Here is a 15,575-nt window from a genome sequence, read left to right as displayed (position 1 = left end):
CCCTGATTCGATCCACCTTTGTGTGATTACCCTGCAGCCCTTTGCTGTGTCTCAATTGCCGTACTTCTGTACTTACATCTGCTATTTTGAGTGCATAAGTGTGTCCCAAATGTGAACAGTGGGGAGCTCATGGCACAGTGAGTGATGTTTTACAGGAATTTATGGGACAAAACTTAACATAAAAGAGGTTTCTCATTTCTCTAATTCCCCTCCTCCACTCCCCTCCTCGACTCCTATCCTCGTGTCTTAGTCCCGCCCACAGGAGATGCGAGTGGAGGAGTCGAGGAGGGGAACCGAGGAGAGAGGAGTGGAAGCAGCAGGCGGTTAGAGAAATGAGAAATCCTCTCCTCTGAGCGGTCATTTTAAAGAGACATCCATTAATGATGACAGGAGGCACAGCAGCACTCTGTCTGATGGACAGAACTGTGTTCATGACGACTTATATATTTACTTTTAATTAATTGACAGTGCGGTATAATGAGACAATAACAGGCTACAGATGCGGACATATACACAAACACACACCTGCATATTTATTTATATATATTTCAGAATCAAACAAGTATGAGAGCACTCTCATAATAACGTAACACTATCAGAGACTGGATATACCAGCCCCCCCCTCGCTGGTCGCTACAATGCGTAATTTAAATTATGGGCCAAAAGTTTGATTTACCAGTACTAAAAGTAAGCATAGGACACCAAACCAACTGACTCTTTTAAACATCACTGTTGCCGGAAATACATCTGCGGAGGATCTGCGGAGGATCCATCAGTGTATCCTCGCTTATAGCTCCTCGATGCTCGATCCTCGGTCCTCAAAGTGCATTTAGAGAAATTAGATGTCCTTCAAATCCATTTCCAGGTCACTACCGGAGGACCGAGGATTCGAGGAGGGGAAATTAGAAACCTTCAGTGTGGGCTTTACATTATCTGTCATGATCTTGTTTTTTTCTGTTTTATTTAGTAAAAGCACCCTTGTGTTTTACAGCATTGATGGGGCAATACCTAACATAAAGTGTGCTTCACATATGAGAATCTGTTCATCATGATCTTGAATTTTTTCTGTTGTATTTTGTTAAAGCTCTCTTCTTGTGTCATGTCTGGTTTCACTTCCAGTCTTTGTGTTTTCCCGCCTTTTTTTGATTTTATGCCCCGCCCTGATTCTATCAACCTTTGTCTGATTACTAGGGGTGGGCGGATCGATCCCAAAATATCGATACTTCCGATATTACGTTACGTTTCAAAATATCGATACTAGAGCCAATAGGATCGATACTTTTATACTTTTTTTTCTTCCTCTCCTCTACTCGTCAATTTCATCAAAAACTATGTGCAGACGAACACAAGTATATGCGCTCTTTTCTTCTCTCTCTACACTGCTGTCCTCCTCTCCTCGAAGCTCGCGCACGCGCAGCGCGCTCCCTGCCTGAATGCCGATTATCAAGCTGACTGACAGCAGCCAGCAGGGCAGGACAGCAGCAGCCAGCGACTCGCGAGTGCGACACACACGCATGATGGCTGAGAGAAAGAGGAGCGTTGTGTGGAGCTATTTCACAACTGCCAATGGAAACTTAGCGAACTGTGATGTGTGCAAGAAGGCAGTTCGCTACTGTGGCCACTTTGTATTGTTATTTTTCATGTTTACACTTTAAATTTGCAAAAATAAAACGTTTATTTTTCTATAAAAACTGTCCTGTCTTTATTCATGAAAATGAATTCAGATTTAGTCTATTTATGATGCTTTCAGCTCAAAAATCATATCATGCAGCTCTCCCCTATATGAAAGTACATAAGACGCTTTTCATTTTAAAAAGTATCGGTATCGATATCGGTATCGGCGATACTGGCCCTGAAATACTTGGTATCGGATCGAATCCAGATTTTGTGGTATCGCCCACCCCTACTGATTACCCTGCAGCCCTTTTCTGTGTATCAATTGGCCTTTTTTCTGTACTTACATCTGCTATTTTGAGTGTATAAGTGTGTCCTAATATGAAGTGTGGCAAAATGCACTATGAGTACCCAGATGGTGCACTCTTAACAGTCAAAAAGCACTTAAAGATCGCCATATTTTCTACGTAGTGGAAGTCGCTGGACCACCAGTTATATTTGTCTTTATTTTTCGATATTTATTTATCATACCGCTATACTGCTGGGAAAATAAGCCACCATTAATTGAATTGGGTTAATTGAACCGTCTGTAAAGATTTGCTACTCCAAACAATAATGTTGCTAGCTGTTATGCTGCGTTCACACCGGACGCGATACGAATATTCGCTTCGCTCTAATCGCTCCTATCGCATCGCTCTAAACGCTCGAGTTTCACCGCGGCTGCCAGCTGTGTTTACTCGCATCATTCAAACAAGACGCGCTGGCTCGGGAGCTACAACTACAACAAAATGAACATATTTTACCGTGATTAAATTGTAATACACGTTTTTAAATGATGCCGAAGTAACAACATACTGATACCGGTTAGTAAAAACCATGAATTAATGCTTGACAAGTCTGCAGACAAGACGGCAGGCGAAAAACCTTTTAAAATGCTTGTTTTCTGAATGAAGAGAAGATCGGGTCGACCAGGCTAAGCTAACGTGGTATATGCTCATTCCACACTCATAACAACGACCTACAGACCTAAATAAACCAGCGACTGTATTCGCCATGACACAGACAGTCTGTGGTTTGTACTTGTTTAACTTTTGTCCAGTTTCTGAACAGATATGAGGAGCTGTGAGCTCTGTGTGCTAACAGCTAACGGCTGATGTTTTCTGGTTTACAGCAGGCTGAGATCCTCACCGCTGATTGGCTTCCGCGAGAACGCGTCACGTGAATTTGACGCTCGAGTTGAAAAAATTGAACTCTCGCGTTTGACGCGGCCCCCTTCAATCACCTCAATCGCGTGATTCGCGCCGCGTCCACCGCTTCATGCGCGCCGTCAGAGCGAATTTGCGTCTGTCCGCGTCTCTGCATTGACTTTACATGTAATCGCGCCGCCCCCAAACATCGCATCGCGTCCGGTGTGAACGCAGCATTAGCTGTCTAGCTAGCTTTCTGTTGTCACTTGCGCTGTTTGATTTAAGAGAACTCTACATGGATGAAATTAATCCACAGTTCAAAACAAAGCAGTTTGAAGTATTCCAATTGAGACACATCACTTGTGTTGTTGCCTACCTTCTCCAGCTGAGTCTTGTTGATGTGAGCCAGTTTCTCCCCAGTTTTCTCTGTCAGTTTGTAGTGAAGTTTCCCGTCTTTGTTACCTGAGTTGAACAGTCTGTCTGTATTCGTCCCCTGATTATTCCTTGTGTTCCCTTGTGGATTTGCTACCCTTGTTTAGTTTTTTGCTGCTTTTACTTTGTTTTGATTTCCTGCTTCCTCAGTTTTGTGGTTACCAGGTTTTTGTCATGAGTTTTGTAAAACTTGCTTTTGGTTATTTATAACTTCTTTCCTTTGGTTTCCGTGTTTGGGTTCACCGCCTGCTAAAACCTTGAAACCAGACATGACACAAAGATTTCAATTTCTTTGGCTTTATTGTCATTTGTGCATTAGCTTTAGTGTAGATATGTCAATTAAAAACTTGGGTCACAGGCTCCTCCAACAGTGCAACATATATATCGAAATAGTGCAAGAAGAAAGAGAGTGTGTTAAGAAAATGAAACTTTTTTCAAGATTATGACACTGCCAGAGGAGGGTAGTAGTGGAGTACTAATACTTTGTTACTGTACTTAAGTTCATTTTTCTGGTTTCAGTACTTTACTCCACTACTTATTTTTCTGACAACTCTTTACTTTTACTTCTTACATTTTGAACACAAATACCTGTACTTTTACTTCTTACATTTTCAAAACAGGTTTATGACTTTAGTTCTAATCTGTGTTTGGTGGTGTGATCATTATTATTTAGAGTCATTGCGTGCCTATTGATTTGAACACGATCCGTGTATCCATCACTTCCTGGTCTTCTCTAAAGAAGAAGGACCAATGAGAACTTTGTCATTTTGCCGTTGTTCAGCATGGAAACATTCATTAGCTAACTGACATTATTGTTCTATTAATATAAAGTGAGGTCAGGTACTCTTTAAAACAGTTGGTACTTATGGGTATTTTTACTTAAATACATTTCGAAGCCCATATTTCTTTACTTTTACTTGAGTAAAGAGTATTTTTAAACACGAGTATCTGTACTTCTACTTGAGTAAAGGATGTGTACTTTTGCCATCTCTGCTGTTTGCTTTCTCTATTGAACATGTTTCTCATCTCTAATCTTCTAGGCGAACCTCCGAAGGAAATAGGCTGTGAGTTCTGCGGGGAATACTTTGAGAACCGTAAAGGCCTCAGAAGCCACGCCCGATCCCACCTGCGTCAGATGGGAATCACCAAGTGGTCGGTCAACAGCTCGCCCATCGACACCCTGAGAGAAATCATCACGAGACGAGGCCTTCCTTGTGCTCTTCCTCTGAAACCTCTCAAAACTCCCCCTCCTTCCTCTCCTGGACCCCCTCGTTCCCCCTTGCCCACCTCCTCCTCTCCTTCCTCCTCGTCTCCTTCCTCCTCCCTACTCAGCCTTTTCCCCCTCGCCTTCGCCAGTCCTCTTCAGTCTAAATTCTGCTCCACTCCCGGCTCTGACAAGGTGTTCCCCCTCAACCTGGGTAATATATTTATAATTTTAATGTAATTTAGATCACTTCTGAAAACCCACCTCTTCTCCTTAGCGTCGTGACATCTTGTAGATTGTTGCTTTTATTGCTTTTAAATTGTCTATTGTTTTTACTTGTACTTGTTTATGGTGTGTGAGCTGAGCTGTGTGATTTGTTTTATGTTTTGTGTGTTTATTTGACTGTACGGCACTTTGGTCCTGAGGTTTTAAAGTGCTTTATAAATAAAGCTGTATTGTATTGTATCAGTGATTTTCAACCACTGTGCTGTGAGAGATCGCCAGGTGTGCCGTGGGAAATTGGCCAATTGAACTTAATTTGAAAATGTATATTTAGTTGCTGCAAATAATTTGCCATTGTTGAGACGTGTGGGTAAAGGGGACAATTATGCAAAATACACTTCTTGATGTCTTTTATACATAAATATGTGTCCCCGGTGAGTCAGGGAACTCACGCACCCTCTCTCTTTTCCTCCGTACCCAAATCTCTAAAAACGGGGGTACAACGGAGCTGATCCAGATTTGCGTCAGATATGACGTAATATCGGAAATGTGGACCCACGGCACTATCAGAAACATTGCTATCAGAAACAATGCCCGACTGTTTTGGACGTAATATGGTCTTTGTTTAAATTAGCAAGCATCGCTAACACTCAGAGCTAACTTTTACTGGAGAGAATATGTGTAAAAAAGCAGGAAATAAAAAAAAAAGCACTCACCTTGTGGTAAACCAGCAAGAGAAAAAGCATTTGAGCTCCATACTGTTTCAGAAATAATCCTTGATGTGGTTTGGAACATGATGGCATTTAGTCACGGCAGCATTTAACTGTATCTGCTGGGTAATTCTGAGCAGGCATTAGCTCCGCCTCCTCTTCTTTTTTTTCAAGCTAAGGCAAGGCAAGGCAATTTTATTTATATAGCACCTTTCAGTACGCGACAATTCAAAGTGCCTTACAAAATAATAAACAAAAGACATTTAAGAATAAATAAAGCATAAACACATTATTAAATGGCATTTAAAAACAGGCACAAAAAAGCAAAGATAATGAAATAAATCAACACAGCAGGTACAGAACACATGAATAAAAGGCATACTGCAGTGTGAGTATGAACAGCTCACTTAAAAGCAGTGGCAAATAGATATGTTTTTAGTTTGGTTTTGAAAATAGGAAGTGTTTCAGCGGACGTGCACGATTCGGGCAGTTCATTCCAGATTGTCGGGGCATAATAGCTAAACGCTGCTTTTCCATGTTTAGTTCTTATTCTTGGAACAGAGAGCAGACCCGTTCCAGAAGACCTGAGACACCTTGATGGTTCATAGTTGTGCAGGAGATCGTTTATATACTTCGGTCCTAAGCCATTTAGTGATTTAAAAACGATCAATAGTATTTTAAAATCAATTCTTTGGTCGACTGGAAGCCAGTGTAAAGACTTCAGAACCGGACTGATGTGATCCACTCTTTTAATGTTTGTGAGGACTCGAGCAGCAGCGTTCTGAATCAGCTGCAGCTTTCTGATGGATTTTTTTGTGAGCCCTGTGAAGACACTATTGCAGTAGTCCAGTCTACTGAAAATAAAAGCATGGACACAAGCATTTTCTAAATCCTGTTGCAACATTAGTTTTTTAATCCTAGATATGTTCTTCAGGTGATAGTATGCAGACCTAATAACTGCTGTAATGTGACTGTTAAAATGCAGGTCTGAGTCCATCACTACACCTAGATTTCTAGCTTTATGAGTTACTTTGTAGTCTGCCGACTGAAGCTCTGCGATTACTTTTAATCGGTCCTTCTTTGCTCCAAAAACAATGATCTTAGTTTTTTGTTTGTTCAATTGGAGAAAGTTCTGAGTCATCCAGTCATTGATGTGCTCAATGCACTTGCTCATTGTTCTAATCGGAGAATAGTCTCCCGGTGTAATTTTAAAATAAATCTGGGTGTCGTCTGCATAGATGTGATAGCTTAGATTACTGTTTTTAATAATTTGAGCCAGTGGTAGCATATAGATATTAAAAAGCAAAGGTCCTAAAATGGAGCCTTGAGGAACCCCGCATGACATATTTGTCATGGTTGATTTGTAATTGCCTTTTGAGACAAAGTTTGTTCTGTCCTTTAAGTAGGAACTAAACCAATTTAGAGCTGTTGCTGAAACTCCCATCCAGTTTTCTAGACGGTCTAGCAATATGTTGTGGTCAACAGTATCAAACGCAGCGCTGAGATCTAATAATACTAACACTGATATTCTGCCACTGTCTGTTTAAATGGATGTAATTTAAGACCTTAACAAGATAAGTCTCAGTGCTGTGGTTTGGTCGAAAGCCCGACTGAAACACATCAAAACCGTCAGTTAAAAACATGAAATTACTCAACTGTTGAAAAACAACTTTTTCAATCAATTTGCTTACAAAGGGAATGTTTGATATTGGCCTGTAATTATTCATTACGGTTGCGTCTAGGTTATGCTTTTTTAGGAGCGGTTTAATTACTGCAGTTTTCAGGGCCTGTGGAAATACACCCGAACCTGCAAGGAACCCGAACCTGCAGTTCTCAAACAGGCCTTGAATAGAGGGATATGAGGGATTTCTAAAATGCATGATCTGTTTGGTATTTTTGAACAATACGCATCATAGACATGTTTTTAATATATTTTTATATTTCTGAGACCCATAATGTATGCCTTAAAATAGCATGATAGGAGACCTTTAAGGAAGTAGTGAGCTCGTGCCAGGATAAATGAGACTTGGATTCTACTGCACGAGTTGTGTGAGAGTTTTGTAAATAGATGTTTTACATTGTTTTAGTTATACAGTCAGTGTTTCCCCTAGGCTGGAGTCATAGCAGCGGTGCTAAGGCACGCGGGCCCAGCAAAATGTGAGCGCGGAGCGCGTGCACCCCGCCAATATGTTTCTACAGTATGTGTCTGCCAGCACAAAAAAGGCTCTTTTGCTCAGGTGTATTTTGCTAAATCACCTTTATTGAACATACAGTAACACAAATACTACACATCCACATAACAAACAATCAAAACAAAATGTATGCAATTTAATTATTTTAACCTGCTTTATTTGGGGGTGGACCTCACATCGTCTAGGGGGGTCCGGGGGCATGCACCCCCGGGAAGATTTTTTTTAAATATTGAAGTTAAAAGCATCAATCTGGTGCACTTTGAGCACAAAATGAATTTATGGATACAGCTCTCAACACTCAGATGAAAGAGAGCTGTATACTTTTCAATAATCCAAACATCTTTAGAATATGATCACAACCAATAACAAATCATTTAAACTTGTTTATTCTTATCTTATGTTACCTATAGTTAGTATTCTTTATTTTTATTTATGCATATTTTACTAATCACTCTCCTTTTAAACTGTTTTTTTTACTGTCCTATCGTACACATTGGAATGATTTATTACTTTATTTTTTTACAACTATATTAAATAGATAAAGGTGTGCTCTCTCGCTCACTCTGTCTCGCTCGCTCACAGAGGCTGTGTGCTCCTCCGTGGCGATGACGCGAGCGCCACGTATTATTTTAATGTATACAAAACAAAAAAAATACATGCTGAATGTATATAGGGGAAACACTGACAGTTAATAAAGTTGTTCTGTTGTTAAACATAGCTCCCGATTAATCAATACTTTTTTCTGTTTTGTTTCTTGAAGAATTAAAGGTAACAAGGCAGGAGTCATTTCTATTAAAAGGTCATTTTGTGGGTGTAGTGTTCCTTTAATGGGTGTTCATAATATAATATCATACCTCTCACTCTTTGTGATTGATTTGAATGATGCCAGCATGAACCATATTTGAGTGTTATTTTGCAGTTCAATTATTCATATTACGTTTTATTTTTCAAAAGTAACTCAATCTGACTAAAGTTGTCCATAGTCTGATTTTGAATCAGTTGTGTGTCATTTTTTCTCCTCAGAGGAACCGCTTCCTTCAGTGATCCAGAGCGTGAGTAATGTCCCATCACTCTGACTCCACCCAGTGCAGCTTTGACTCAGTAGATTTAGAAGACTGAAAATAATCTCCTTCCTGAACATTATTCATGATACAAACATTTTTTGGTCTCGGATAGTTTTCTTACAGAAATAATCTGATCACGCCAAGTTAGGTACACATACTGTATGTTCTAAGGCATGTTATTTATGAATAGTGTTAATAATTTGTGTTACGTCTGTCTGGAGGGGAAATTATAGCACATTCTTCATGAGTTGTTTTCTAACATTCAGAAAGAGAAATTCACAATACTGATGCAAAAATATAGATAGTGATTCTTACTCTTTTATACCAAAATAAAAACATGCAACTGGTTAAACTGCCACTCAGTTGTTAAATCAAGACGCCTCACGTAATTGTTCTACCACAGCCATTTAAAGAGTTACCTAGGAGGTCAAATAATGTCATGAATCAAACACGCTGTTTATACAAAAAGAAAATGGTTTTGTGATGAATTGGATAAACAATAATAATTGTACTGATACGTTGTGCGTGACATGGCCGATGTTCTCTTACCACATCCACTCTTGTAAAACACTGAAACTGACGAGATGTAAAAAATAATCTGTAATCATTCCAGCTGAGAAATTGCTCTTTTGCCCCATTAACATCTCCTTTGATTTTACCAGGTGGAAACGATGGCGTCTGTCATAGAGCTGCTTCTGGAAACACTGAAAGATTTGAGTGACCAGGATTTACAGAGTTTTAAGAGGGTCCTGAGTCAAATTCTCTCTGACAAAGGCCACCCAGACATCTTACCAAGATGGCTCATGATGAGTGACAGGCAGGACACAGTGTTTTCTTTGGTGCGAGATCACGGCGATCACAGACTGCTGGAAATGACCACTGAGGCTTTTGAGAAGATGAACAGGACTGATCTGGTGCAGAGGCTGTCACAAAGCTGCTCAGGACCCAAAAGTAAGACAAATAAATCACAAACATCTTTAAATCATCAAACCTGTTTATCCTAAATTAATAAGCTCTGTATTCTTCTTTTTAAGTTTTAAATATAGAGGAAACATAGATTTACAATGTATTTACAGTACCAGTCAAAAGTTTGGACACACCTTCAAATTCAAAGTTTTTTAATTTATTTAGTGGGAATGCTGATACAGCATTCCCACTATATGTTATGCTACGGACGAAAAGTTTATTATTCCGTCCAATTATTTTGTCCGTTTTCTCCTCCCACATTCAACATCGCAGAAACTCCGTTCAAACATCAAAATGTTCAGCTCGGTCGGGAATCGACTGCTATTACTTTTATCATTCATAACTTTCATAATTCCAGAGATACATCCCATAATTCATCACATTTTTAACATTTGAACTTTAACATTGCGCAGCTCGTTAAGTTAGAGTGCGTGATGTCACAGCTAGAGGGTAGGAAATCTTGAAATTTCCCTTCATATATTTTTTTAAAACTGCCATAATTCCCAAACCCTACATTCCTGAGACATCATTTTTCATGATAAACGTAGGAAAACATCTCGTAGCTTGAAAAATGACAAATAATTAAGCAAAATAATTCCTCACTGCAGCAGCCGCACACCTTTCTTAAACTGCCAAAAAGGCCACATTATTAACCCGAAAGTACACAAATATTACACTTCAGATACTCAACTTCCTTCACATGCTTCACGTTTTGAAATTTCACAGATATCTGTTATCGTTCTTCCACAAAACGTTCACATGTAAGAGGTTCATCTCTCATTCAGAACAATGAAACCTTTGAAGTCTAGGCACCTCGTTAGCTCAACGATGAACACCTGTGCAATGGAACACGATGATGTCATCACTCCAACTGACAGCAGTCAGTTCTAACTGTTCATTTCATACTCACACACACACTCTCTCTCTCTCTCTCTCTCTCACAAACTCTCTCTCTCTCTCTCTCTCTCTCTCTCTCTCTCTCTGTTCAAAAAGTGCTAAAAATGCACATGTGTGCTAACAATCCAGCCGTGAAGACATCTACGAGACAGTTTTGAGATTTCTTCAAATGCCGTGGCCATGGCAACACAATGCTCGCCATGAAGCACGATGTCGCTGTAAGTCCAATGGACACGGTCCGATCGTCCCCCAATCTTCACTTGTATATCACCGGTCCATGCCTCAACAGCTCTACGCCAAATCTGAGATCTCACCATATGCCGTTTCCATGGAAACGCATCCCTCGCCATAAAAGACGATGTCGCTATAACTCCTATGAAAATGTTCAAAAAGTGCTAAAACTTCACATGTGTGCTAACAGTCCAGCCGTGAAGACATCTACGGGACAGTTTTGAGATTTCTTCAAATGCCGTTGCCATGGCGACAGACCACTCGCCATGAAGCACGATGTCGCTGTAAGTCCAATGGACACGGTCCGATCGTCCCCCAATCTTCACTTGTATATCACCGGTCCATGCCTCAACAGCTCTACGCCAAATCTGAGATCTCACCATATGCCGTTTCCATGGAAACGCATCCCTCGCCATAAAAGACGATGTCGCTATAACTCCTATGAAAATGTTCAAAAAGTGTTCAAACTTCACATGTGTGCTAACAGTCCAGCCGTGAATCAAATAAAATCAAATAAAATCAAGGTTTATTTATAAAGCACATTTAAAAGCGATTTTTGGTCGGGCCAAAGTGCTGTACATGTAATAACTACAATCACATAAAAACACATTTCTATAATCACAATAAAAGACAATAAATTACTGTTTAATAACAGCACAACTATACCAAAACAACCTCAGAATCACTGAGCTAGTGCCTGCATAAATGAGTTTGATTATACTGCACAAGTTGTTCGGGAGTTTGTAAATGAAGGTTGTATATATGTTAAGGCTAGCAGGGAACCCAGGAGCAGAGCAGAGGCAGGAGTTTCAAGCACAATAATGAAGTTTAGGGGGGTCCAAGGGAGAGGGGAACGGAGGTCTGACCAGGTTGGAGAGGGCAGGGAGAAGAGCCAGGAGGAGCGGGGACAGGGTCCAATGTTGGAGGTGGTCTGGAGACAGGAGGTAGGAGTCAGGCTGGCTTGAAGCTGCAGGCACAGGAGAGCAGAGGTGATTGGATTGTGGACACCTGGTAGCCTGGCTCCCACACACCTGTCTCCACTCCTGTGATCACACACACACACACACACACACCCACACACACACACACACACACACACACACACACACACACACACACACACACACACACACACACACACACACACACACACACACACAGAGGGGAGGGGAGGGGGGGAGAGTAAAACTAGGCAGAGGTGGAGGCCATGACAATATAGATGCAGTTATCTAGCTTATGTCGTTATCCTGTTGTTGAACAATTAATAAAGACTTTTGATTCTTCGTAACTTAACCTGTTAAGCCCGAGAGACCCCGGTACCGGGGCACTGCCGCAACATCTTGCAGGAAACAGTGTCTGAGGGCATGTTCATTTAATAAACTATGAATGTTTTATATCCATGTAATGGGAAGAAACTCATCTAACTGATCATTTTTATTTAGTTTTCAAAATAAAACCCACAATGCTAACACTCAGCCTCTGAATTAGCAACGAGCGAAAAATACTAACAGATTACTGCACCGAAAATCACTCGCAAAACCTTATTATTTATCTTTTCACCACATCCATGACATCGATTCACATTGTGAGGTGACACAGAATCGATGGGTACCCTCATTATCACTGAATTATACGGATTTGCGACGTTATAAACAAAAACAGACATCAAAACAGGTGACGCTAGGTAGCTAAAAATGCTAACAAGGTTACCTTGGCTCTGTAGTCTCTCCAAAGTGGTCTTCAATGGCATTAAAACGATAAAAACGCTGCTGAAGTTAATCCATAGGTTAATCCAATGTGTCTGTGTCCCTTTGAAATGATTTCTGATAATCCATGATCAATAAGACGGATAATCCATGCTATTCCGTTTCTAGATGTCAGAGCTAGAATGTAGCTTCACTCTAATGCAAAATTCCATGCGCAAAGCCCTCACCTTTTCGTTTCACAATGAGTGTGTGTGGGGGACTCCCCCTTCGATTCTATTGGCTCTGACGGTCAGAAAGAGGTGTCAACCATCAAAATCGAGCAAAGGGGGCCAGAGATATGGAAAATCCACCCAAATGACCCCAGAAGTGGTTTATTTTTGCTAAATCGCTCTAAAAAGGTCAAATGTCACTTGTTTTTCATCAATCTTGATACAGGGTACTTATTATATGTTGTACTTTGGATTCCTAAAGCTTTTAGTCTACTAACCCATCATCCAAGGGTAGTTTTCACTATAAGTAAAAAATAATTTTTGGACGGACACTATAATTTACAGTTTTTTACTATGTCAAATCTGAATTTTCTTTAAAATAAAAAACATCTATATTGATTCTGACTTTTCTACATCCAACTCACAGGTTTATCATTACTTTGAAAAAAAAGATTATTAATTGAACCCTTTTAGAAGGGAAGATATGGTCATTTGTTCTGGGAATGTCATTTTTAAGGTTGAGACCTGAAAAACAGGCTCAGGGCTTAACAGGTTAAAGGTGGGGTAGGTAAGTTTGAGAAACCGGCTCGAGATACACTTTTTGTTATATTCCATGGAATGCTCTTAACATCCCGATAGCAATGAATATCTTAAGTGCTTTGACAAAAAATCCATTAAAAAATGTCATCTGTGGAAGCCGTGGTACTGTAAAAAGCACGACCAGTCATTTTAGCCGGCCCGGCTAAAATAACTGGATGGCCTACCTGCCTGTCAGCTTTCCATCTGTGCACAAACTTATCTCGTGCCCTCATTGGTCATGTGCGCATTCGTGTGTGTTGGAGGAGGGGCTCTGTAAGGAAGTGGCAGATTTTTTCCGGCTGTGTATTTTCAAATTCTAGCTCACTCGTGCTGGTTTCTCCAAAATTACCTACCCCACCTTTAAGTGGAGTAAGGAAAAAAAACAAAAAACCTTCCTTTTAAGAAGTCATTTATAATCTGAATTTGAATCAGTGATGATGAGGCTTTTCCTTGGTTTTCTCCTTAGATAAACATCCGTCCAAAACTCCAAAGGAAGTGAGTCATATCACATCAGACACACTTTACTCATTTAGGTTTTACAGTTTGCAAATGTTGACAGTAAAGAGGTGGAAAATGTTTTCAGTTAGTGGAGATATTATATTTAATTCCCTCTGATGACATTGAATCCATTAGGAAGTAACCGTGGCATCACTGGAGAAGAAGCTTCTGGAAACACTGGAAGATTTAAGTGATGGAAAGCTTGAGAAATTCAAGCGTGGCCTCCAAAGAATCTCAAGTCAGAGATTAGAGATGGCAGGGAGAGTGGAGATTGTGGATCTGATGGTGGAGATCTACGGCCAACAGTCTATGGAGCTGACAATGGAGATTTTAGAGAAGATGAAAGAAGACGATTATGGTCCGGAGCAAATGTTCTCAAACATCACTTTAGAATCCAAAGGTGTGAAAAGCCCAGTATTATTCCAATATCACAAAGATAGTGCTCAGAGTGTGATCTGTATTATTGTACTTGTCTTTTCGAAATTCAAATTGATGTGCAAAGTCAGGCAGCCATTTGAATCTGTGTGTTTGTTTTGAATGTTTTATAGAAGCATCCTCATTTTATTTTATTTCCTTTTTATCACCACTGTAAGGTGTCTTTGAGCACCTGAAAAAGCGCTTAGAAATCAAATGAATTATTATTATTATTATTACTGTATACTGTCTAATCACATATCCTCTTACAGTGTCAAATTTCAATAACACCAAATCACAGGAAAGGATAGAAAACTATTTAGCATTGCACAAACATCAACACCTTTTACTTTACATGTATAATGACATGAATTGTGTATTTTTATTGTATTATTTTAAGCTCCCAAAAAAGCATTAAACTACAGAGTAGACATCACTCACCAGTATTTCCTGCATAACAAATTGCTCTAATGCTACATCAGTGCTATGTAGCACATAGTGCTAAAGGACAGAGAAAGTTACCATATTATTGCATTTTTCAAAGTAACATCATTTTAAACAAAATCTTGTTTCTTCACAAGGGCCTTCAAGAAGCTTGGAGCTTGAGGGTAGTGAAAAAATGATGGTAATTCCTTACATTTTATTTATGTATTCACTTATTTGTTGATCATTTATGTAATTTTTCCAAAAGTCACGTCTTCACTTATTTGTAAAATGTATTGCCTCTGCAGAAGGACTCCAGTGGCTGGACTAAACTTGAACCTGAGGTGAACAGTACAGATGAAGATGAGGCATCAACTTACAGGTACAAATAGTTTCCTAAATACTGCATATTATCAAACTGGAAATATAGTAAACACTGAAGCTTCGCTCTTGGGATTTCTTCACAGAGAGAACACTAAGATCTGCTACAAATATTTCCCCAATAGTATTAATGCTACATTTTGTACTAAATACAAACTGTATTTTTTTCATCATATTTTAGCCTAAAGTCTGAAGCGGGAAACTTTGAATGCAGTGTCTCTGGCTTGCGCTGGGTCTGTCAGGAAAAGGTCAGCTTTAAGTACCAGTTTTGCTCTTCGGAGGAACCCATGAAGAGGATGGAGATGATGAAATACATGCCTGCAGGTCCCCTAATAGACATCACAGTGATTTCTGGGAAGTTATTTGAAGTGTACCTGCCACACTGGATCTGCATAGGTAAGTGATCATGGAGGAAAATATCAAAATAATCAATGCAATTGTTTTATTCACATTAATTGTTTATGCTTCATACTATGCAGATGACATCCCTGAAATATTGCAAAAGTTTGCAGTCCTGCACATAGATGACTGTGGAGATGTTGTGGAAAAAGTGTCTGAAGTCACATCGTCCCATGTCAAGCTGTCTGAACCAGTTTTCTCTCGAAGAGCCGTGCTGATCAAAAAGGGCATTCCAGTAAAAATACAC

General features: G+C 39.8%; 1 protein-coding gene across 1 annotated transcript in view; it reads left to right on the top strand.

The window, feature by feature from the left end:
* Positions 1-15,575, top strand: part of LOC117500508 — a 182,873-nt gene that overhangs the window by 126,813 nt on the left and 40,485 nt on the right. Inside the window, exons 27-28 of the mRNA XM_034153379.1 lie at positions 4,274-4,651; positions 8,585-8,613. Coding sequence (XP_034009270.1) covers positions 4,274-4,651; positions 8,585-8,613 — 407 coding nt within the window. The remainder of the gene's footprint in view (positions 1-4,273; positions 4,652-8,584; positions 8,614-15,575) is intronic.

This window comes from Trematomus bernacchii, unplaced genomic scaffold, assembly GCF_902827165.1.
Source record: "Trematomus bernacchii unplaced genomic scaffold, fTreBer1.1, whole genome shotgun sequence".
NCBI lineage: Eukaryota > Metazoa > Chordata > Actinopteri > Perciformes > Nototheniidae > Trematomus > Trematomus bernacchii.
Note: the sequence above shows the minus strand (reverse complement) of the source record. Positions and strands in the feature narration are given on the sequence as shown.